Below are 25,906 nucleotides of genomic sequence, written 5' to 3' on the forward strand. Positions count from 1 at the left end.
GTAGTATTTTAAGTGGAAATCTTAGGCATTGTATCCATTCCTTTATTAGCGTATATCTTTTAATGTTTCTTAATATTAATGTGTATCTTTTAATCACTAAGTGGTTTTTTTCTGTTTTTAAGTATGTAATTGTAACCTTAGTGAAACTAATGAAATTTCCTTAATTGTATTTTGTATTAGTATCCGCAATGTCCATACTTCATATTGGTTTGTATGGTAATTATACAATATTTCTCCATCTATTCCTTTCCTTCATATCATTTACTTTCTGGAAAAACAAAACAAAACTATGTGTCCTACATAGTGTTTTACATTGTGGATTTGGTTTGTTAGATATTCATAAAATCTTTAATGTATTTGCCTAAAAGTTGATTGAATATATCCTATCTGAAAATTCATACTGTTCCAAAATGTCAGACTCTTTGAACAGACGCCCACAAGTAGAAAATTTCACTGTATCAAAAGTTTGTCTCATGTACATAATTATTAAACTGTTTTTTAAAATTGCATTCAATGCTAATAATATTGCTTTGGGCCATGTGTATGAGGTGGTTGGAAATGTAAATTTTGTGTTTAGGTTTGGTCTTATCCCTAATATATCTCATGTATATGTAAATATTTTAAATATGGAAAAAAATTGACGTCCTTGACATTGTTCCTTTCAAGCATTCAGATAAGGGCTACTTAGCCTGGATCTTCCTTGTAATCTGCAGTTAGATCTAAAGCTATCTTTAAATTGGGGTTCATTTTTTGCTAAGATTAATTGGTGCTCAGTACCATATTGTATTAGTGATATGAGATCTGACTACTTTTTTGTAGAGATTCATCAGTAGCTTTTGGTCTGGTAGGAAATTTTCCACCAACTTGCCTCCAAATGATCATTCAACACAAATCCTTGCCTATATCTACTATTAAGAATTAAGAAATGATGATCTAATATCTTTGCTTTCTTTTTCTTTTTTCAAATTTATTTCTATTGTCAAGGTGATGTACAGAGTTACAGTTACAGGTTTAAGGTAGTGAGCACATTGCTTGTTGAACTTGTTACCCCTCTCCCTCATTTTCCTCCAACTTTCTCTCCCTTTTAATTCCCCCCATAAAATTGTACAGTTGTACAGTTCATTTCTTGTGAGTATTGTTGCATTGGTTCGCCCTTGTCCTTTTTCTCACCATTAATTGTTGTTCCCCTTTCCTTCTCTAATTCAAATAAACGTATATATAATACACAGAGTACCAAAGTCAAATACAGTGACAACAGGGGATAAACCATAGGGGAAAAAAAACAAAAGAAAAAGAAACCACATAGTGCATTAAAAACAACAACAAAGAAAAACTTCTTGTTTCCATATCTTGGAGTTCATTTCGATTAGCATCATCTTACATGGTCTTATGTACATAGCTATTGAGCTATTCTGTTTATCTGCTAGGACTATCCTAGACATATACTAATTATTACAAATAAGGAAAACTATGGGTTCTATGTTTCTTTGGGTCTGGTTTACTTCATGATTTTTCCAAGTCTTTCTATTTCCTTACGAATGAGGTGATGTTTATATGAACATCTAAGTATAGATATATTTTGTTTTCGCTCTTAAAATAAGATAGTCGTCTAGGTTAGAAACTAGAAAGTTTTTGGTAATTTTTTGCCTCAGTCATTCTAAGATTCTTTGTGTTGCTTGTAAAAAATATAAATTTTAGGTTTGTTTTAAAGATATCATATGTGGAGCTGGGCCCTGGTGGTTTACGCCTGTAATCCTAGCTACTCAGGAGGCTGAGATCTAAGAATCGTGGTTCAAAGCCAGCCAGGGCAAGAAAGTCCGTGAGACTCTTATCTCCAATTAACCACCAGAAAACCATAAGTGGTGCTGTGGCTCAAGTGGTAGAGCACGAGCCTTAAGCTGAAGAGCTGAGGGACAGCACCCAGGCCCAGAGTACAAGCCCCACAACTAACAAAAAAAAGAAAAAAGTAAAAAGATATCATATGTGGGTCAAGGGAGGAAAATGACTAGAAAGTGATCTAGTTAGTTAGGTGGTACAATATTATTCTTTCATGATCAGAGAGTAAAAATGAATGGTAATGAAAGAAATTAGCAGGTAGACATTTACTATGATAACAAGGGGATTGAGTTAGGATGTGGTTCACAGGGGCATACAAATATATCCAGCTAGTCAATCTAGGTACAGAGTACGTTTTCTTTAAAAGATACTTATTTTGATGTCATATATCAATAGAAAGATAATGAAGCTTAGAAGATATTTTTTATTTTTATATTTTTCATCCTTGATTGGAATATTAGCCCCAAAAATGTTAAAATCCTAAGTTCATTCATGTTATAAAAATGTTATAAAAAGTTTTACATGACCTTTTTGAAGTCCTTTAACTTTTTCATGACAAGAGGAATGAATAAGTAACCTATATTTTCTATAAAAATAATGAGCACCTAAGGTAGGCACTAAGAACATTGTAATGATGCATTTGTAATCAGGTACTAAGAATTCATCTACCATTTCACGGCTGATTCAAGATTTGTTTTCTCTTAAAACAGGAAGCTGCTTTAAAGAATAGACAAGAGATAAATGTGCTGCCTCCTCCTCCCCATTTCTACACAAGCCTTGTTGAAGACATGGAAACTCTTGGTTGGGATAAGTATGTCTGTCTTAAAATATGCTTTCCAAATGCCTTTGTTTTAGACAATTCAACTTAATGTGTTTCCATTTTTAACACTTCATTTTATACCTGTTTATAGTCAAAGGATTTTGTTGTAATGAAAGTGTATAATCCTTATTGTTGCTATACATTAGATATCCAAAACAGTTGACCTGAAAAGCTGAAGATAACTTGTATGTAAGATTTTGTCTTAGAAGATACTTAATGTTATGTTTATCTATATAATGTATAATTGTATGTGCATAATATTATACATTATTCTTAACATTACTAAATTTAACCATGTTTCAAAAGAGATGCTGAATAACTGAGTATGATGGTACCTACTTGTAATCCCAGCTGCTACAGAGAAGCAGTAGGAAGATAGTACTCTGAGGATGACTGGAGCAAACATGCAAGATCCTATCTGAAACCAACTAGAAAAACAAAAGTGACAGAGTGTAACTCCCATCATAAGAGTGCTTGCTAGCAAATTCAACGCCCTGAGCGTAATCCCAATACTTGATAAAGAAAGCAAGAAAAAAGTAAGAGAAATAAAAGGTAAATAAAAAAGCTGGTTGGGCCCTGGTGGCTCACGTCTATAATCCTAGCTACCAAGGAGGCTGAGATCTAAGGATCACAGTTCAAAGCCACCTTGGGCAGGAAAGTCCGTGAGACTGTTTTATTTTTTTAAATAAGCTTTTTATTGTGAACATACTGTACAGAGGGGTTACAATCACACGAGCAAGGTAATGAGTACATTTCTTATCAAGCATTGTTGCCTCTTCCTTTGTTTCCCCTCCCATCTCTGGTCCCCCTCCCCTCCCCAGCCAAAGTTGTTAAAGTTCGTTTTTCGACATAGCATCTTGTACATCTCATTGTTGCAGAGGGTCCACCTGTATCCCCACTTAAACAATTTGTTTTTTTCCTTCAGCTCCCCAAATTATACCAACATCAAATACAGTAAAAACAGGGATTACACTGTGGGGGAGGGACATACAAAGCAACAAAAAAATCACGTGAGACTCTTTATTTCCAATAAACGACAACAAATCTGGAAGCAGCTCTGTGGCTCAAGTGGTAGAGTGCTTGCCTTGAGCTGAAGAGCTGAGAGACAGTGCCCAGGCCCAGAGTTGAAGCCACGACTGACAAAAAAAACAAAAACAAAAAACAAACTGAGAAATGCGAGAAATTAGTGTGTGTGTTTGTGTAGACATGTATGTATTTATTTTTGATTATACAGTTTGGTCTTTTTTGTTGTTGTTGTTGATTGTGGGGCTTGAAATTGGGCCTGGGTGCTGTCTCTGAGCTCTTCCAGCTCAAGGCGAGCACTCTACTACTTGAGTCACAGTACCACTTCTGTTTTTCTGGTGGTTAATTGAAAATAAGAGTCTCATGGACTTTTCTGCCCAGGCTGGCTTTGAACCGGGATCCTCAGATCTCAGCCTCCTGAGTAACTAGGCTTACAGGTATGAGCCACTGGGGCTTGGTCTTTTCTAAATTTACATATATTTTAAGTGTTTTCATAATTTGAAATAGTGAATTTTGGCAATTAGGATTAGAAGAATCATGTAAAATGGTGAGTAAAAAAAATTAAAAGTAGTTCAGGGAATTGATAAGAGATAGAGACATGAATTAAGCATTGGTAGAATATCATTAAATAGAGCTGGGCACTGGTGGCTCATACCTGTAATCCTAGCTATACAGGAGGCTGAGATCTGAGGATCGAGGTTCAGAACCAGCCTGGGCAGGGAAGTCTGTGAGACTCTTATCTCCAATTAACCACCAGAAAACTGGAAGTAGCACTGTGGCCCAAGTGGTAGAGTTCCTGCCTTGAGCACCCAGGCCCAGCGTGAAGCCCAATGACCGAACAAAAAAAATATCATTAAATATTGTTGATGTATTGTTAATGATATGCCTTTGTTCTGTTAAACATTGTTATTCAGTTAGTTATTGAATTGATATTAGTGGAGGGTAAGAGATAGGAATACAGTTTCAGTCTTCTTCATCTGGGCATCCAGTCTTCCTACTACCATTTGTTGGATTGTGATGTAGTTCAGTGGCAAAGTGCTTGCCTAGCAAGTGAAGCATCTTACATTTGTTCTCCAGTACCAAAAACAATAGATAAAAAAATACACTTAAAAAAAAAGCAAAACAAACCTAGTACCATTTGTTGAAATGTAATCTTTTTTGCCAATGTATATTCTGGGTTCCTTTTGTCTAAAATCAGATGTATGTAGGTGTGTGGATTCATTTCTGAGTCTTGTAATCTGTTTCATTGCTCTTTGCATCTATTTTGTGCCAGTACCATTTCTGTTTGGTTACTATAACTCTGTAGTAAAGTTTGAAGTCTGCTATTGTGATACTTACAGCATTGCTCTTTTTGCTCATGGTTATTTTGGCTCTTCAGAGCCTTTTGTGTTTCCATATATTAGGATTGAATTTTCTTTCTCTGTGAAGAGAGATATTGGAATTTTGATGAGTATTTCATTGAATTTGTAGATTGCCGCTGGCAGGATGGCTATTTTTAGGTTACATTTTCTGCAATCTATGAACATGGGAGGTCTTTCAATCATCTGAGATCTTCTTCAGTCTCTTTTTTCAAGGTTTTATAGTTTTCATTGTAGATGTCCTTTACCTTTACAATGGTTATTTATTTATTCTTTTGTTTTAATTTTCCTTTCATCCTGTTCATTGTTGGTGTATAGAAATGTACCTAGTTTTTGTATGTTGAGATTTTTGTATCTTGCTGTGATGATGAGAGTTTTGGAGTGGATTCTTTAGGGTCCTGTAGATACAAAATCATATAATTTGTAAATAGTAATAATGTAACTTCTTCCTTCCTGATTTTGATCATTTTGATTTCTTTCTCTTGTATAATTGCTCTGGCTAGGAATTCCCAAAGTATTGTATATGTATGTGTAAGATAAAACTGTGAAATCCCTTTGAACAATTAACATTCATTTAAACAAAAATGAATATTAGGAAGTTGAAACATATATTTCAACTAATTGGAGAGACAATATAGTCAAAATACTTTTATGTTCATGTGTGAAAATGGAACAAAGAATTTTTTATTTGAATTTCTTTATAGTTATGGTAAAAATGAGGTAGAGAAGGGTTATATAAGTCAGGTAATGAGTACATTTCTTTTTAAACAATGTCACCCTTTCCCTCCTTCTCTCCCATTTTTTCCATCCCATCCCTACCCACAAGTTATATAGTTCATTTTCAACATAGTATCTAGTGAGCATCACTGCTGCATTTGTTCACCCTTTGCTCCCCCCTTGTCTCACTATTTCTCTACTCCCCTCTTACTCTCCAGAAGCCAGATAAACAAGATAAAAGGAAAAGACCACAAAAATAGCAACAAAGAAAAAAAAAACCCTTTTCATTTCCTGCACTTAATTTCAATAAATATTATTTTATATGGTCATAGCTGTTGTGCCTATGTAATCCTCTTCTAAGAATGTCCTCCATTGGTCTCACTCCGTATGAATGCCTAGAGACCTATATAATTTATCATGTCCCAGTTTATATATATATATATATTTTTTTTTTTTACCATCCAGTGTGTTTACTTGTAGAACATTTCTTCATGTATCCACTCTTCATTCTTCTCCTGAGAAGTCTCTTTAAGTTTTTAACTTATTTATTAATTGGGTTTTTTTTTTGAGGGTTTATTTTTGGGGAGGTTAATTTTCTGAGCTCAACTTATATCTTAGATATGAGGTTCTGGATCATGGAACTTTGATGCTTTGGAAGGGAAAGGTAGATGAGGAAGAATGATAAAAGGGGAGGCTAAATGTTCAAACATTTGCATTGACAACTCAGAGATATTCTTGGAATTTGTTCCATTTAAGCGATCTAAAATTCTAACTACTCTCCCCTTAGTGTTTTGAGCTTTGTAAATAGTCATTCATCTTTATTTTAGTGGGTTTCTGCTTTTTTTTTTCTTTTGTTCCTGTAGTTTGAGGATTTATAAGAAGTTTTGAGGGAACATTATCAGAATTTAGTGAAAGTCTTCTGGACCTACTACCTTATTACCACATTTTGACCCTTTAAGCCCATTATTTTTATATTCAAGAAATTGCCAATAGGGTAGTGGTTTTGTTTTTGTTTTTATTTATTTCATTTTTTCAGTACTGGAGTTTGAACTCAGGGCCTTATGCTTGCTAGGCAAGCACACTGTGCCTTGAGCCATGCCTTCAGCCCTTGTGCTTTTTGTACTTGTTGCTAAGGGTTTTTTTTGTTTTTGTTTTTTTTTTTCCTTATCTTGGCTATTTAATAGCAGCCACAGTCAGCCTTGGGACCTTTGCCCAGAACCTTCTTTTTCCTCTTGCCCTGTGCCCAGAACTGACAAATACTCTGAGGTAGAAATGGCTTCAAGGTGTTGGCTTATGTTTTCTCCTGTTCCCTTTCTTTAGGAATTTGGCCCTTCAAGTTCTGGCTGCCCAGGCCATTCTTTAATTCTTTCAACCTTTCCTTGAAGAGGATATGAGATATGATTGTAAAGCTACTGTGAGCAAAATGTTAAAGACTGGTTTATGATGTGTAGACCTAGTCATACTTCAGATACAGATTGATGGAATAGATAAAAATGATTTAAAATTTAAGATCTTACTATTTAAGGATAGTTGGGAATGGAAAAGGGTTTGGCAAGAAGAGAAAAAAATGTTTTTTTTAATTATAAGTTTAAGGTAATTTTCCTAGTAGATCTTAACATTATTGGAGGAATCCAGTAATGAAATTGTTTGGAGCATTGATGAAGTAAGATAAGAGTTTTGAATCATTAATTTTTCTTCCAGCTGTTATGTATTGAATGTGTTTGATTGCAGATGGCGAAGGCATATCAGCAAGACTTAGATGGAATACCACATCTAGTGGAAGAGTCAGAATTTAAATAGATGATCACACTAGTACTTAATTATAGCTGTGATAAGTATTATAGAGAGTAATTGTAGCACTTCTTGAGAGCTATTAGCAACAAAGTTATAACAGAAATATTACAAGTATATAAAATATTCTCCAAAGCAAGTGCTTTGAGAGACAATTAGGAAGTGTTGACTTTTACTTTGCATGCTACACATTGTTCTTCTATAGGAGATAAAACAACAGCTTTCTAACATGGAAATAGGTGAAAGACAAAATGAATAACTCAGCCATATATCATTCACTACATATAGTTTCTATCTGCCTTGTAGACCCAGATAGCTACATATAAGATGAACTTTATGAAATTTGTTATGTTCCACTGACTGTAAACATATTCATATTTAATCTCAGAATAGATTTCAAAATACATATTTTTATGGCAAACTTTGCATATAAAATGAATATATAGCTGACTGTACTAACACATGCCTGTAATCCCAGGACTTGGAGGATCACTAGTTGAGGCCATCTTGAGCCAAATGTTAAGCAAGACCCCATATGCACCAGCAAGTCTGGCCTGGTGATTCACAACTATAATCAAAGTTACATGGAGGCCTCACGTAGGAGATCATAAGCCTGGGCAAAAATACGAGATCCTATCCAAAACAATTAAAGTCATATAAATAAGAGCTGTATTTATGGCTTAAGTAATAGAGTGTCTGCTTAGCAAATAGGCCCTGAGTTCAAATCTAGTAAAACATCTACACAAAAATGTAGATGTTACAAAAACTATAAATAAACTTTATAAAAAACTTTATAAATAAAGTTACAAAACTTTATTTAAGCTTTCTGTGAATGATGCTCACTGGAGCTGTACCATGGTATAGCTATGATAAAAAGTTTAATAAAGTTTCTCCCATTATTTGAAGATAATTAAATACCCAGTGGTGAAGGTAATTAAAAAAAAATGTTACCAGGAGTTAAGTTGAACATTTGCAAAATTACTCTATTCTTAGTGATAATTTCAAAATCTGTTGCTTAGAATGTGACGGATCGTAATTGTAGTGTCGAGGATAGATTTAGAGTAGCTATTGCTACTTAATTGTTTGCTTCATATTACTTATATATAATGTGTTAGAAGCAAAGTTGTCTGAGAAAACAGAACGTAAGATTTTTTTCAGCATTTATCCCACACTGTCTGGTAGGATAAGAAAACCCAGCAGGTTTTCTTTGATTGTTTGATGACTGATTTCTTACATGTAAAGCTAAGTCTGAGAGTCTGATTGCACTGTCTCAGACTAGAATTTCCACCTAGTGAGGCCCCACCTAAGTAGCTAGCTTCTTAATTTAAGATATCCTTTGAAATGATACATGCAGTGATTTCTCTGAAAAATTGGCTTATATAGAGTTTTAGTGTCTCAGTTATTTCTAGGCCATGTCAAAATGTTCATGTTTTCCTCACTTTCTAAATTATAGCCTTGTAGATTTGTCCATAGTTATAAAAATATAATAAAATAAAAATCTTGTACATAGTGTAAGCTTTTCTGTGATTCATAATTGCATATTTACTATTTCTTTTCCTTTTCTTTTTTTTTGTTGGTTGTGGGGCTTGAACTCTGGGCTTGGGCGCTGTCCCTGCGCTCTTCAGCTCAAGGCAAGTGCTCTACCACTTGAGCCACAGCACCACTTCTGGCTTTCTAGTGGTTTATTGGAGATAAGAGTCTCACGGACTTTCCTGCCCTGGCTGGGCACCACGATCCTCAGATCTCAGCCTCCTGAGTAGCTAGGATTACAGGTGTGAGCCACCGGCGCCCAGCACATATTTACTATTTCTAATCAACTCTGTAGGATCCGAGATTACAAAAATTTAAATTGGTAAAGAAAAAACAGTACCTGAGCTGGTGACATTTTCTTTTTCCTTTTTTTTTTTTTTTTTATATAAGTCATGGTGAGAATTATCTGCTGATCATAAGTTTGACTGTTGTTTTAATTTCTGTGTGTTTCAACTTTTATTAACAAAATTCTCAAAACAGAACTTCTGTAAAGGTGTTTATTTTAGTTTATTTTGACTTATGCTGGGTTAATACCTGCTAAAAGATGACTTGATAGGTATCTGTTATGCTTATGCTGTTTTATACAATGACTAATTTAAAACCATCCGAATTAAAAAGTTCTTTAGGTTTAACAGGATATTGGAAGAACATCCTAGATTCCAAAGCCCTAAATACTTTTTCTCTAAGGTGGGCTGATCATACATCCCAATAGAGCAGACCTGTGTATGGCTTATGACTTCTGTCCAGACTCCCTTCAGTCTCAAAAGCATCCTAGTTTGGAAGAAATGCATAAGCACTTTGTTTATAAGATAGTGTATTTGTTTTAATAATCACATGTCCCGAGGTAATTCAGCAATTAACTGGTTCTAACAGATGAGAGCTGATACTTTGTCCTTTTAAGACAATATAATATTTGTAATTTATTAAAGTGAGAACATATAGTTCAACTACTTGGCCTTTTTGGTACATCTAAGGAAGAGTTGAGTTGTAACTAAATCTGATGTGCTACTATAAGGTAGTCAATTTATAATGTTAGACTTTTGGTTAAGCTCTTTGTCTTGGCCGATGATTAATGATGATTTAGCAAAATAATTCCCAATGCATTTCAAAGAATTACAGCTTATTGGGGAAGATAGAGAGGTACACTTATCTTAAGGTAATTCCAGTAATTAGAGCTTTTATTCAGGCTTGCCATTTATGTCAGTTTGGACCAGTAACTTAACCTCTCTTGGCCACATTTACTTTGTTTTTCAATTGAAGCTAATAATGTACAATAATGTTTAAAAAGAAACTATGTAACGAGACTTACATAGTTCTTTATTTAAAAGTAGATATAGCTGGGCACCGGTGGCTCATGCCTGTAATCCTAACTACTCAGGAGCCTGAGATATATAGATCTTGGTTCAAAGCCAGCCTGGGCAGGAAAGTCCATGAAACTCTTATTTTCATTTAATCACCAGAAAACCGGAAGTGACTCTGTGGCTTCAGTGGTAGAGCTCTCGCCTTGAGCTGAAGAGCTCAGAAACAGTGCCCAAGCCCAGAGTTCAAGCCCCAGAACCTACAAAAAAAAAGTAGATATAAACCTATTGATACACTCATTAGTTCACCCAATAATATCATTCACCCAATAATGTTTGAGATTGTTTACAGTACTTAACTAGGACAATGATTTAACTACAAGTTTTACTTGTAGAGTTATAGGCCCTTTGTATAAAGGAGGGGGAAACCCTGCATCTGTGGCTGTGGTAAACAATGTTGCAGTGAACATTTGTGCCGAACATGTTTAGTGTGGCCTGATTTGTGGTGGAGTGGAATTGCTGGGTGCTAGAGAAGCTCTATGTTTAGTCTTTTGAGGAACCTCCATACTGCTTTCCAGAGTGGTTGAACAAGTTGACATTCTTACCAACAGTGTAGTAGCATTTCCTTTTGGCCACATCCCTGCCAGAATCTTTTATTGTTAGTTTTCTTGATAATTGCCATTCTAACTGGGGTGAGGTGGAATCTTAATGTTGCATTTCTTTTGTGGCCAGAGATTTCTTCATATATCTGTTGGTCGTTCTTCCTTCTTCTGAGAAGTCTCTCTTTAACTCTTTAGCCCATTTATGGAGTTGTTGGTTTTTAAGGGCTTATTTTGGGAGAGTTTAATTTTTTGAGCTCTAAGTATATTTTAGATATGAGGCCTTTGTCTGATGCATAGCTAGTAAAATCTTCCATTCTGTGGGCTTTCTATTTATCTTGCTAGGTATAACATTTGCCATGCAGAAACTCTTCAGTTTGATGCACTTCCATTTATCCAGTCACAGGATGGTAAAAGACAAAACAATACACTTGGACATGATAAATTATACAGGACTTGACATTCACACAGTGAGACCCAAGGAAGATATTTTTAGGAGAGGATCACAAAGGCTCAAATAGCTATGGGTATATGATCATATGAAATGATGTTTATTGAAATGAACTACAAGAAATGAAAACAATAGATTTTATGTCATGTTGCTTCTTTTTTTCTTTTTTTCTCTTTTGCCACTGTTCTTGTTTCCTGTACCTTTTGTCTTATATGTAAGTTTATCATTTGGGAGGAGGGTAAGGAGGAGCACAGAAATGGTGGGACAGAGGGTGAACAAATGCAGTAGTGATAGTCACTATACTGTTGGAAATGAACTGTACAACTTGTGGATGAGGGGTGTTGGACAGGAAAAACTGGGAGAGAATGAGAGAGAGTTGTCATTGTTCAAAAATAAATGTACTCATTACCTTACTTATGTAATAGTAACCCCTCTGTAAATCACCTTTACAATTTAATTACTATGATTTTCATTCTAAATTCTCTTCATTAATTGGGAAAATTTCCCCCATACATGTATACTGAGCATTGAATAAGTACAAATTATATAGTAGTAAAATAATTAGTTTTAAAAATTAATAATGTTTAACTTAAACAGTTTGCATTTAGTTGTTACTTAATACTTGCACATATGTCAGTGAATAATAAACCAGTCTCATAATAGTGTCTATATGTTCATGTCTATACATAAAGCATTAGCAGAAATATAAATACATTTATATAGAAATAGAAAGTATTCTTTAGCAGGCAAGCTTATTTGAGGAAGCAGAGTTTTCCCAGCTCTAGAAGGTGGAGATGGAAGGATCGTGGTCCTAGGCTAGCCCTGGCTGAAGGGGTAAACTCTATCTGAAAAGCAAACAAAACCACAAAAGAACTGGGGATGCTGATGAGGTGAAAGAGCTATGTGCCTAGCAAGCATTGAGCCTGAGTTCAGTCCTTGATACTGCAACAAACAAACTACAAACAAAATAGTACCCCACAAACATTGAATGACCACTTACAACTTAAAAGAAGAAATGTGAGCCTAGATAAAGGTGAAGTACTTCTGTCCTACAAATAATTTTAGGAAGTTCTTATAGGACATAGGTATTGTATTCGGTGGGAAGGAATGCAGTGAACCATAAGCAGCAGGGAATGATGGAGGCAAAGTGAAGGTGAAGGAAATATGTAATTCATTTTTGGACCTTGGAGTAGATCAGTTCACATAAGGAGATCAAATATTGGGGCTGGAGGGAAGGATCTAGACTGCTAGGCTGAATATTCTATATATGAAGATGATGGGAACTCTGAACATTTTGAGCAAGGGATTTTTAACTGTATATAGAAAGGCAAAAATCTGTAGGAAGATTGGAAAGATTGCTGTACAGGAGAGATATGAAGTAAATACACCCACCAGTCAATGTAAATTATCTAGGAATGAAGTAATTAATGTTTAAACTTAAATGTGGTGGTAAAAGTAGAAGTGGATGCTTTGTTAAGTTGAAGGTCTTGAGTTTTTTCTTTGTTGTTTTGTTTTTCCTATCTGCTAATGGGGTTTGAACTCAGATCTCACACTTGCTAGGATGGTGCTCTACCATTTGAACCATATCTGTAATAATGTTTTTGCTAATTATTTTTGAGGTAAGGCTATGTGAACTTTCTGTTTGGGTCAGGCTTGAACCATGATCTTTTTTACTTTCAACCTCCAAAGTCGTTAGGATTCCAGGGGAGAGCTAATTGGGCCAGGCAGAGTCTGCCAGAAGAGACTCGGGAACCAAGGGACTTTTAAATAGTTGTAGTAGTACTAGTCCTCGGGTCCCAAGCTTTCTTTGAACTTGGTGTTCAGCTAGTTGCTGTGGTTATTCTGTCTCATTGCCTTGGGGCCTGTTATGGCTGTTAATATTTATAGTAAAATTAACCTTAAAACTGTCATAATAGCCATGTTTTAAAGTTTTCCCTGCTCATATGTTGCAGGTGGTTACTGTTTCAGACAATAGGATTACTTCCATCATCCCAGAAGGCTCTGTTGGTCAACACTGTGCTATCATTCTATCTCATTGCCTTTGCTGGCTCATATTGGCCTGGCCTGGCCTTGCCAGTCCACTGGAGGGGAGAATGAGAGGAAGGGAGAGGGGGAGGCAGTTTTGTTGTAAATGATCCAAAAGATGCACATATCCCTTCTGTTTGCAGTCCTCTGGCCAAAATTTAGTTCTATGGTGACATCTTGCTAGAAGGGCAGCCAAAAAGAATCTGTAGGTAGATGGACTCTACCCTGCTACATGGTGATTAAGTTAGAGAAGGTAAGAATAGACACTAGAGGACAATTGGCAATCTCCTTCATTCATCCTGAAGGTGATAATAATCACAGTAAGGTTTCAATCCTCCAATCCCAAAGTAGCCAGGAATTAACATGGGTGAAATCTTTCTTAATTTCAGATGACTGTGGTGTGAGATGTGATTACCTGAAATTAAGAGGGGTTTTTTTCCCCACTACTTATTTTTTGAATTGCAATACTTTTAAAAGTTTAACAAAATTAACCTCATGGCCATTTTGACTTACAGGCCCTGTTTTTGAGAATGGTACTTTTATTTGCTAGTTTATTATCTCGATGTGTTAAGTGTGGAATGATGATAATTTTACGTTTTTGTGATTGCAGACAAAAGACTAGAGCTCTTATTTCTTTTATAGATGTCCAGTAATGTTGTTGAGTATTTTGTTGATGAGAAGCAACATGAAGTATGAAAAGTATAAATTAGTGGTTTAATTCTTTTTCTTCTCTTTCCACCATCCTACTAGTGTGCATTCTCTGTCTCACAGTTGCCACTATAGGGCTTAAAATGAGAAGTATTTTTTCCTACCTGCAATCCTATTCTTAGACACAAACATTTTGAAATGTTCATGCCTATAAATAATATCAACAATGAGTATTTCTTGATTTATCAATTTCAGGAATTATAAGTTGGTTAGCATAAATAAAAAGATCTGAGGATCTTTTTCCAAAGTAAGCCCAGACAGAAAAGTCCACAGGACTCAGTCCCCAATTAACCAGCAAAAAAGTTGGGTTGAAAGAGTGGCTCAAGTGATGGAATTCCAGCCAGGAGCAGAAGAAGCTGAGCAAGAGAATGAAGTTCTGAATTCAAGCCTGAAAATCAGCACAAAACTCCAAAAGGCTCATATTCAAATATTTGGGCAGTGGGGAGTTTAATGTGTAGCTGAAAATAATAGAGATTAGCCATGTGTAGTCACTGATATTTTTATGTAGATGAACATTTTTTTCTAGAATAATTTTATGTTCATTTCTTTCCTAAAACTGTAGCTTTTAATTGTTATGAGAAAACTTTTTTCAGTACTCTTTATTTTATATTTTATTCCATTTTGAACATATGTGTCTTTTTCAGCTTAACATTTATTTTTCATTCAACAACTTTATTTCACAGCATTTATTGTAATTGACTCATTTTAATATATACCTGGTCAGCAACTAAATGGACTAAAGTGATGTTTAAAAATGTCATCTAGGTTAGGAGGCTAATGTTCTGAACTATAGTGTGTCCTACCCTCAGTCTGGGTGATAATTTGCACAGTACTCTCAGTACTTTTTATCTTTACAAGAATATAGCATTGTAAAAACGTCAAGAAGTATCCACATGCAGTTCACTACTAAGTATACTGTTAAATTTGAAGCATTTTGACAATAACCTATGCCATTCAAGGTACTGTATTTTTGCAGAATGATGTATTTCAAAGTATATTGGTTGCCATTGTAGAAAATACATGATATTTAGAGCAACTTAAAGCCAGAACAATTGGGTTGGCACTGTGTGTTTAAAATATTAGTCATCTTGAATGCATGCCTAAGTTAAGTGTCAGAGCTATATATTGTGCAAAAAGAACATTTATTGTTAGGAGGCCAAGCTGTACCTGAGCTTATACAACATTTTCCTTGGAGGTTCAATTTGAGCATAGAACTAATATCGGCCAGATTTTTATACAGTTACATTATTGATAATAAAGGAGAAGTTCATTGAGGAGAAAAACAAATAAAGGAAGTATAAAAGTCTCTCACCATATGAAACTACAGAAATGGATCAAAGAGTTTGACAGGAAGTTTAATGTGTACATAAGTAGAGTCTGACAGAAACATGCGGTGTGTGCCAAAGGTTCCAGTGATGGAAAACCGAAACACAGTGCTCACTGACCACAGCATGAGCCTTGACACGCACTGTAAATAATCCAGAGATACGGCTGCATTAGGCACTGGGCTGCTGTATTAACGGCAGTAAATCTGCAGCAACAGAGAGGGCTGGCATGCAGAAATTCTTCTGATTAATTTTTGTAATGGATTAATAGGAATATAGCAAGTATTTTCACTTCAGGTCATATGATGCTCATCCCCTTGCTCCGTAACCCACCATAGTGTTATCATTTTTTTATTCTCTTCTACTCACCAGACTTGTATACGTGGATTCTTGCTTTAGTACCATCAAGTTAAAATCAGAAGATGTTTCTGGTAGAGAGCATCTAATCACTGTCAAGTTGAAGGCAAAGGTATGTGCCTCATTCAACTCTTATTGTGGTGAGGAAAAACTTTGAGAAATGAACTCTGGCTGTTGTCAATGTAAAGGAGTGCTAGTTATTCTAAAAATGCTTTCAAAAATTGATTTTGGAGCACCTCAAAAGAGTTTATTCACCAAGTTTTCAAGTCTAGGCATAATTTCCTGACCTTGTTTTAGCTTGAATTTGATCACAATGTAGACTCTATAATAAAGAAATATTATATATACCATTCAGTAGCCTTAAAGTACCATAACATTATTTTTGAAACTTTATATATAGAAAAGAATGGATGATACTACCATCGCCAGTAATAACTTCTTGAGTCTTTTTTCTTCACCTCTTACTATGAATTATCTTGGTAGTTCTTATTTCTGGCTCATAGAACCCCGTCCTTAAAACACACACACACACACACACGCACGCACACATACTGTCCTTATTTGTTCTAACTGCAGTTTTTTTGGTGGATGTATTTTGAGACTTTACAAGGGTTGTGTCTGTGTTTGTAGATCCTTTATAGACATATTAATGATTATATATGTAACAACTAATACCATTGACACAAAACATTTTTGTTTTATCTTTATTTTTTAGGTTTAGATTGTGAATTTTAGGAAATGAGTAGAATAAGGGAGAGTAGCATATTCATCATTCACTTAGTAATCACTGGGGAAACATTAGAATTTTAAGGAAACCAGGACATCCAGCTTTCTTTTCTTTATTCCTAGTAGTCATCAATCAATTCTATTTCAGAGGATTGTGGTGGTGAAAAGATCAATTGTGTTTGTCCTTTTTAAAAATGTGTCTGGCATTTAAGCTTTCCGCAAAAGAAAATTAATATATAAAGCTATAGTGGGTGACACAGAGAAGCTGGTACCTTATAGTAGCTCCGTGTCACGCAGCTTGAGAAATGACTTATTCCCAGTTTCACACAGACCATTCAGGTTTAGACCTATATATAACAGAGGCTGAAAAAAATTATCAGGATATGTATCTTATTTGTAAAAGAAGATGATTGTTTTCATTAACATAAAAAATTCCTTTAAAGTTTTTAAAGGTGTGCTTTTTTAAGATGTGGGAAAAATCAGCCTTCATCTTTCCAAAAGGTCACATACTGCCAGTGGCAAGGATTCTGTCGTTTCTCTCAAATTGAGGTTTGTTTTTATTTTGGACTTTGGGAAAAGTTGCTTTCCTGATTCTAAGATGACCAAAGATTTTTAAATACATTCTGATCTCATTTTTATAAGTTCTTGTACTTACCAAAGAAATAGGGCTTTAAGTCCAGTCTGCCTTGAATTGTATTTAATGAATTTTATTTTATTTTTAACATTCATGAACTGTTCTTATAATGGGTATTAATGATTTGAAAGATTTTACTATGTAAGTTGATGACACTGTATTTATAACCTGTACTTTTTCTTTTTGTGGATCTCTTTCCATGTCATTTACCATGTTATTTACCATTTACTGTTCCACGTCCTACTTAAATGTAATATTTAGTCTCTCAGTGTAATAAACTGTGGACATACTTAATGACTCAAGGTCACAGGCATTTTATTAGGTATATATCTACTCCAGATATAATAAGCATTTTGTTAACTTCTTGCTGTATCTAGATTGATGATTTGAGCTACAGTTGATACTGTTAGCTGCTAGTATCTGTAGGAGATAAATAGCAGTACCTAAAGTAAGCTAAATTTACATTTTTGACCCAAGGAAGTTTCAATTTTACGTAATTATTTTTAAAGAATCCTGACATTTTAGAAGTTAAAGGGATTTTTATAACACTTTTAGTTGACTTCTGTCATTCTGTTATTCTTACATGTGAAATTATTTATCCAAGATAAACTTTTTATTTAACAACGGGAACTGAAGAGTCTGCATATATTTTGAGTTAATCACCTGGCTTTTTAATAGGGTGATGTTTGTTTTTCTCCTAAACTTTCAAGTACATCCTTCTTGTATTGTCTCAAATAGACCTTTATTTCAGACTAACCATTTTTTAAATTTTTTTCTTTTAGAATTTAAGCATTGTAATATTTTGCATTTTTTGTGTATTTATTTCCAGTTTTATAGAGGTAGACATCATGAGTCAGCATACAGTGATAACTATTTCTTTTTAGCAAACTGGTACTTTTTGAAAATATTGGCCTCAAATGGACTGAGGTCTGTTTCATATATTGATAGTTTTTATTTACTTTTCTTTGTGGTTCTCAGGGTGTCAAGCTATCTAGGCAAAGTCTCTACTATTTGACCTATACTTTGCTTTAGTTACTGTGTAGATGTTGTCTTATATTTTTGCCTGGGACTGGCCTTGTACAGCAATCTTCCTTTTTAACTGAGGTTAGAGATATGAACTTCCATTCCTAGCTCACTAACATTTTTGTCCAGACTGATAGCCATGTGAGATTCTTCCATCTCTTCCTCCTCTAAAGCTGGGATTGCAGATGTGCCTCCATGCCTGGCCCTGTAGTGGTGAATTTTCAGTCTCGATTCCTTATCCAGTGAGGTAATGAGAAATGAGAGAATAAAAACAGTAAAGGCCTAAAAGTAATTCAAATAGCTTGCCAAATAAAAGTTATCTTAAAATGATTCTTCTTTCAGTAAAGTTAGTTTTTAAATAAAGAATATTTTTAGTTATTTATGATATTGAAGACTCTAGACTTAGATTTTAAGGTTATCATGAAGTATAGCTTTCTAATAAGAGAAATAATTTTAAGAAAAACTTACCTTCTGTCTTAGTTAACTTAGAAACCTGATTTGTTCTCATGACTATCACCTTTTTCTTAACTGAGTAATTTCCTACTATTTACTAACTTGAAATTTTTGTTTAGTTTAGATTGTTAATTGTTCTTTAATAAATCAGAAGGTGTTCCATTGTTTCTTTCTGTCATCTTGATAAGTTTTCTTTGATATAGAAGCCACTTTTTAAATTGAAAGCTATATGTAATTGGTGCTGGGCACTTCTTGAGTCTGTTAACACATTCTACCTGTTTTAATGGTGATTGAGGATAACTGAGATAAAATTTAAAATTGGAATTAAATAAAATATCTCTTCTTTTAAAGAAAAACTTAGATGCAATTAAGTTTACTCCTCAAAGTCTATTAAGCGGTTGGCATGACATTTATTTGGAGTATAACTCATTAAGTATTTCTGAACACAGACTGTTTTGGTACCCTTGAGTCACCAAACTTTGTATGTCCTGAACACAGTTTCAGTGTTAGGTAGCTCTCAACATTACTGTAAAAGTACAGTCTATTTACATAAAATACATTTGCAGTCATAATTATGTTTCTTAATGTGACCAGTTTTTCTGAAATACCTCATGTAGTTATCACATAGAAGTGGAAATAACCTGATACTCTTGTTTTTTTCATAGCACCCTGAGGAACCACCAGATTGTTTTGTGGATTTTCCTGTTCCATTTTCTATTTCTTGGACACCACAGGTAAATGCTTAAGCTTATTTTTAAGTACTTAAAAAGAATCTTCTATTTAGTAAAGTGTGCATTATTAAATGATCACTTCTTATGGTTTTTCCTTTTCTACATACATGTATACACATATGCATGCATATACACATACACACATATATATACAACCAATCAGCTTCTGAATTTTTGTGCCTTATTTTCAGTAAACATTTTTTTAAATTTAAATTCTAGAAAGCAGTCAGTAGTAGTAAGTGAGTAATAAGTGGAATTTTTCTTATTGTTAAAATTTTTTTTAACATTAATGACATTATACTAGGAAACCATTTTCACAGGAGAATGAAAGTGTGAACCTTAACTATTTTAAAGTTACTTATATTTTTGTTTTTTAAATATAATTTTATTGTCAGTATTAATAGAAAGGTTATCATTTTATAAGTCAGATAATGAGTAAATTTCTTCTTTTTTTGGACAATATCACCTCTTCCCTTGCATTTCCCCAGTTTTCTCCTCCCACAATATGTAATTCATCTTGCATTTTCTTTTCTTTTTGAACTTAGACTATTCATCTGAGTAAAGATTATGGAATTTTCTCATTCTATTTGATTTTCAGTACATTAATAGTATATAATATGGTTATGTTTTCAGAAGTTTATTGTGAACTGACAGTATTACAAGACAGTATTTTTTTTATTTTTAAAACTGTGGTACTGTTTCTCTAGAGTCAAGGATCAGTCTAATGATGACATGTACTGTCTTTCTTTTATCAACTATACTATAGTTGATAGCAGGAAGGAGAAAACATTTCTGTTCTTAGGCAGAGAAAATTTACACTGATATTTTCCCTAGTTCTGTAAATATGTTTTGTTAACAATATTTGATTAAGTTCAAGTAAAAATTCATGCTTATGTTTTAAATTGCACATGCATAAACATTAAAATACATGAACATAGACTTTAAAAGCTTAAGAAATTTAGTTTTATGAGGGTCCAGATGTTTTAATCATACTTAGTAAAAATAAATTTTTTTTACTTCCTTCTTTAAAGACAACAACAACAAAAATATCAATTTCCTTTAGAGAAATCAAGAAAACACAACAAAATAAAGAAAAGGAAAAAAACTTCGGTGATTTATTTTTGGTATTTGATCCATGTTATAAATTTATTTTGAATACTGTGCTGATTTTTTTTCCTCTTCAAAAATTAAAAGTATATTGTTCAACTTTCTTGATTTAAAAAATACACATTTTCTGCTTGGCTTTGGAGGCTTTATCTTTCTGCTTTAAAAAAGTGAGAAGAAAATGTATCTGGATTATTCTTTCTAGACGTTATGTTTAAATTACATTTTAATACTTATCATTATTCTACAATTGAAAAATAGAGTTTTGATGAGTTTCTTAATTTATTATATTTTCTTTTTGTTTTTTCCCCCAGATTTTATGGAAAAGTTTACATGTATCAAAATTAATTTATGACTACTAGATTGGAAAATCTTTGAGGGCAATTTCCTTCAAATTTGTTATCCAGAAAAACAAATTATATAAATAGGCATAAGATAAACATTATATTGATGCACATTTGAATTTTATATTTGAATCATACAAGTTTACCTTTTTGTGAAAGATCCAGGAAGACATAGAATTCATTAGTAACAGGAAAATCACAATATTTAAAATTTTTAAATATATGGAAATTCTTAGCAGGTAAAATTAGACCTTTTATTCACAACTCCAATTTGGCAGATGTTAATGTGTTGTCACACTTGCTTGAGATCCATCTCTGGTTCTTTCTCCATTAGGAACAGTGTTCTGGGAACAGCACAGATCCCATTCTCCTTTCACAGTCTTTTTCTCTGCTTCTCTTCCTTTTTAACAACATGTCTTGCCCTGAAATTGGCATGTTTGTTATCCAGGCATTTTGTTTGTTTGTTTGTGACATTTCTTATGCAGCCTTATGCTTTTTATGCAGTATTATTTCAGTGTTTTATCCATGACCATCTATGTATGTCTAATATATTTATTTAAATGTTGTTTATTATTCCATTATGTGTATTGACCAGGTAATTTACCCACTGTCATATTGTTAAGGTTATTCACAATTTCTTACTAATAGCCTGAAATAAACACTTTTATATATTTCTCTGTACACACATCTAAGAATTTCATTATCAATCATTCCTAAAAGTGAAAATACTAGATTCTAGAGAATGTGCCTTTATAAGGTGGAACTGTCTTTCCAATGGCTGCATATGTTATGTTCCAGTTTCACTGTACATAGAAATTGTTATTTCCCAAACCTTTTTCAAGTTTTATTCTGATCTTTCTGACCTTCATTCATCTGAGGAATTGACAAAAATTTTTGTGTGTCATCTTTGCTTACTTGATTTTTTTTCTTCTAGTATAATCAGTCCTTACATATTTTGAATACTAGTGCCTTTGTTGGCTTTTTGATATATACATATCTTCTTTCTAGTTTATGTTTTAACTGCATACATCGTATTATTTTGTAGTATGTAAGTTTAACTTACAGTGTAGTTACATTTAGCAATCTTTTCCTTTCTTGTTTTTGTATCTCAAATAAGAAAAATTTCCATATCTTTTTGTGAAAAGATATGGTACGATAGTTCTAAAAGTTATAAGATCCTCACATTTACTTAAGCATAATACAGAAACCCGAATTTAAACCTTGTCTGTATTGTATTTTCTTTCATAGAACGTGGAGAAGTCTTCATTTGTAGAGTGGGAGGATTATTCCAGTTTGTTTTTCTACATATAAAATTAAAATTTAGAAAGTTTCAAACTACTATTTACTTATTAGTAAACAATAAGGCCACCAGTACCTCACAAGGCTTTTTGCTGATGGTACCAGCAACTCAAACTCAAGTTTTTTGACATGGGTGCTGGTAGTATTAGCTTATGCTTTGAAAGTAAGAGGTAATGTGAGATTACTTTGGTTTGATTTTTATTGACAAGCTAGAAACAGTTCTGTGTGGGGAGGTTATTTATAGTTTTAACCATTTTTAAACAGTTGTGGCTCTTAAGCAATGTGAATGCTTGATTTAATAGTACATTCATACTTAAGAGATTGTAAATAGTTTCGGATAATTGACTTAAAAACCTCTGATTTTGTACGTTTTCTCATTAGATTCAGTGTTTCTGGACTTTAAACTTGGAAGATCTTTTCTTTTTTTCTTTTTTGTAATATAATAGACATGGCTTTGTGGCAGCCATATTAAAAATGGGTAATTTTCCTTATGGTCCCTGTCGTCCTGCTGAGTTGATAATGTTTTGATGTATTTTTCTTTTGCTCTGATGAGAGGTCTGCTGCTGCTGCTCTGACATATTCATTTGGATGAATAATTATAACTTGCACAATGTCAAGCTGAAGATGGTAGGGTTTTGTGCGTCATGACAAGCCTAGTAGCCAGTGCAGGTGTCTCACAGCATGATCAGCAACAGCCAGTGTATTCTGGCTCAGAGGAGACATTTAGAGTAGTAAGAAATCAGCACCAAGGGCAAGGCTGCTGCTACTATTGCTGCCATAATGTGTGCCAAAGAGACACAAAGTGCTTTTCAAAGACAAGTGTCTAAATATCTTTTTTCAGATATTTACTTCTTTTTACCCAGTAAACTCTTTTTCATATTTTAGCATAAAATGTAGGAGCATCTTGTATTTTCTTCTTATTCTACTTCTAATATCATATGTGCTCTAACATGTATCTGATGTCTTTTACATACAGGTCAGATATATCAATGTTATTGACTATGGACAGTTAGAATGTGTTAATGTCATACTTTGAGTGCATAGATGGCATGATTATATGAAAGTGGAAGTCATTTTGTTCAGATCAGTAAGCAAAAATTGCAGCTAATATTACAGTTCTATCTGAAAAAAATGGCACTAAATGCAGATTTGGTAGAGGATGCTTGACACAGGCAGTTGTGGTTTTCAGATTTAGTATGATATAATAAACTGGTTTTACAATTTTTTTAAATCATGAAAATCCAAAAAGCTTGGACTAATACAATCCATGAAGAGGAACAAAACTAATGATAAAGCTTCTGGTTGATATTCAGATGCTAAATGAAAGGAAGCTGTCCTATTGCATAGCAGGGAGCATGATCCATTAGTGAGAGCAGTAGACTATCAGTTGGGATCCTAGGCTCTGTTTACATTTCAGCCATTGACTTAATTGTGTAATTTCAAACACGTCTCATGACTGCCCTTTGTCTCAGTTGATGTCGCAATGGTGATGAACTCCTGTAATCCCAGCTACTTGGTATGTGGAGTCAGGAGGATTAGTGATGAGTTCCAGGTTAGCTCAGGCAAAAAGCTGTTAAACCCTTGCCTGTTGACAACTAAGACACAAAAAGAACCTGAAATGATTAAAGCAAAATGGTGAGTAGCTCAATGGTAGAGCACTTGCTAGAAGGTGCAAAATTCTGGGGGTCAGTCCCCAGTACCGAGGAAACAACAGCAATAACAACAATAAAAACCCCATCATTGAAAAGTATGTCTGTGTATTATTCCAGATACTCCCTTAGAGTCACATGGGTTTACATTTTTTTCATTGAATTAAAAACTTGTTTATAACCTAGGAATTGTCATCTGTTCATATACTTAGGTCTGTCAGTTTGCTTTATTAACCCAGTTGTTGCAAATTTTTGTTGAAGCTGTTCCTAAATAATTTTAACATTTTTGTTGCTGCTGTGAATGTGTGGGTAATGGTGTGTATAGGAGCTCTGGTCTGTTTTAAAACATTCTTGTGGAAGATAAATGCTCAGCTTGAGAGTAAAGATCCTATAGGTTGAAGACAGAAATGGTAACCTAGGTAGGAAACACATTAATTCAAATATGTCTACTAGAATCTCAAAGAGGTGTTGATACTTTTCAATTAGGAAACACAACCTCCCCCTGTTTGTGTAGTGAAATAGAAGTAGAATATTAGAAAACAAACCAGTTTAACAGGTAGTTGGAAGGGTGCCTAGCAGAGATTAAAGTTGATGAATAGTACCAGAGGCAAAGGGACTGTATTTATTTTTAAGTGATGCCATGGTGAAGTTCTGGGCTCCGACTATGAGAGTAACATTGGCAGCCAGGAGCACACTACTGTTCTTGCTGTTAGCCATTTCTTTATCCGAAGTATAGAACTTTGTGCCATTGCCTTGTTTTGTTTTTAGTATGTAAGTGATGAAAAATTGGAAGTAGCTGAACTTTTTTTGTAGGGTAGAGCAAAAAGCCAGCCTCACTTATGTTTTTGCTATTCTGCTTAATTTTATATATAAGAAAAAAGATTACCTACAACGTAGGTTGGCTATGGAAAAGATTGAAAATGTCTGCTTAGGTTGAACGTAATGTGCCCTTGGCAGACTTCTCTTCCTTTTCCTTTTGTTAATAGACCTGCTGTACTAGTTCTTTGTTAGTTCCACATGGCATGATTTTGCTTCATTTAGCATTGTGGGCAGACACCCTTTTAATGAGAAATCAAAACAGTAGCAACTATTTGAAATGACCGGTGGTCACTTAGAATCATAATCACCAAGCGTAGGAGAGATAATAATTTATGGGTAATAATTTATGGCTTGCTTGACAGGAAATGGACTTTATGAAATAGTTTTAGTAACAAATGTAACGTTTGAAAGAGGAGGGATACCAACAGAGCATGGAAGTAAGATCACATGAACTGGATATTTAGAAGATTTATCACCTCTTTAAACATACCTGGTAGGAAATCTTGCAATTAATATTAAAATTAAATTTCTTAAAGTTTAATCTCTTAATATTTTCTTATTCTATTGAATTCCTTTGAATCCCCCAAAGATAAAGATAAAAATGGTTATTAGAGGATTTATCTGTGTTATAGGGAAGTATAAAAAAAATCGGAATGGGAAACAACTGTTGCAAGTACCAGAAAATTATGCTATTAATTTAAGTGTCATCAGAGCACAAAAGATCACATTCAGGGACTATATGAACATTATTAAAATACTGGAAATGATAGTGCTTAAGATAAAGATATTATACTCTAAGATCTGGTTAAGTGACTGACATTATTACTTCACTTCAGGTATTATGAAAGTAACAAAATGCTTTTAAAGATAATAAGCATTACATTTTGAGATTGGCAGTGTTCACACTTTTCTGCTTAAGTGCTTTCCTAGTTTAACATAATTTAATAACAGTTATGGGGGAATACCTAACGTTTTAGTTTCCATATATCTTTCTTCCTCCATTATATATCTATCCATTCATATAAGATTCACAAAACTTCATTCTCTAAGTGGTGGCTATATGAACTATCTACACTTTTTCCTTCTTTGGTCTTGGTGTAAGGAATGTTGCTATTTTATTTTATTTTATTTTTCGGTCACGGGGCTTGAACTTGGCCTGGGCGCTGTCCCTCAGCTCTTCAGCTCAAGACTAGCACCCTACCACTTGAGCCACAGCGCCACTTCCGGTTTTCTGGTGGTTTACTAGAGATAAGAGTTTCATGGACTTTCCTTCCCAGGCTGACTTT

General features: G+C 34.0%; 1 protein-coding gene across 1 annotated transcript in view; it reads left to right on the forward strand.

Moving 5' to 3' along the window:
- Fancl (FA complementation group L) overlaps positions 1–25,906 on the forward strand; it is a 51,103-nt gene that overhangs the window by 13,561 nt on the left and 11,636 nt on the right. Inside the window, exons 5-7 of the mRNA XM_042691191.1 lie at positions 2,547–2,647; positions 15,854–15,950; positions 19,340–19,408. Coding sequence (XP_042547125.1) covers positions 2,547–2,647; positions 15,854–15,950; positions 19,340–19,408 — 267 coding nt within the window. The remainder of the gene's footprint in view (positions 1–2,546; positions 2,648–15,853; positions 15,951–19,339; positions 19,409–25,906) is intronic.

Source organism: Dipodomys spectabilis, unplaced genomic scaffold (genome assembly GCF_019054845.1).
Source record: "Dipodomys spectabilis isolate Male_0828 unplaced genomic scaffold, ASM1905484v1 ptg000141l, whole genome shotgun sequence".
Taxonomy (NCBI): domain Eukaryota; kingdom Metazoa; phylum Chordata; class Mammalia; order Rodentia; family Heteromyidae; genus Dipodomys; species Dipodomys spectabilis.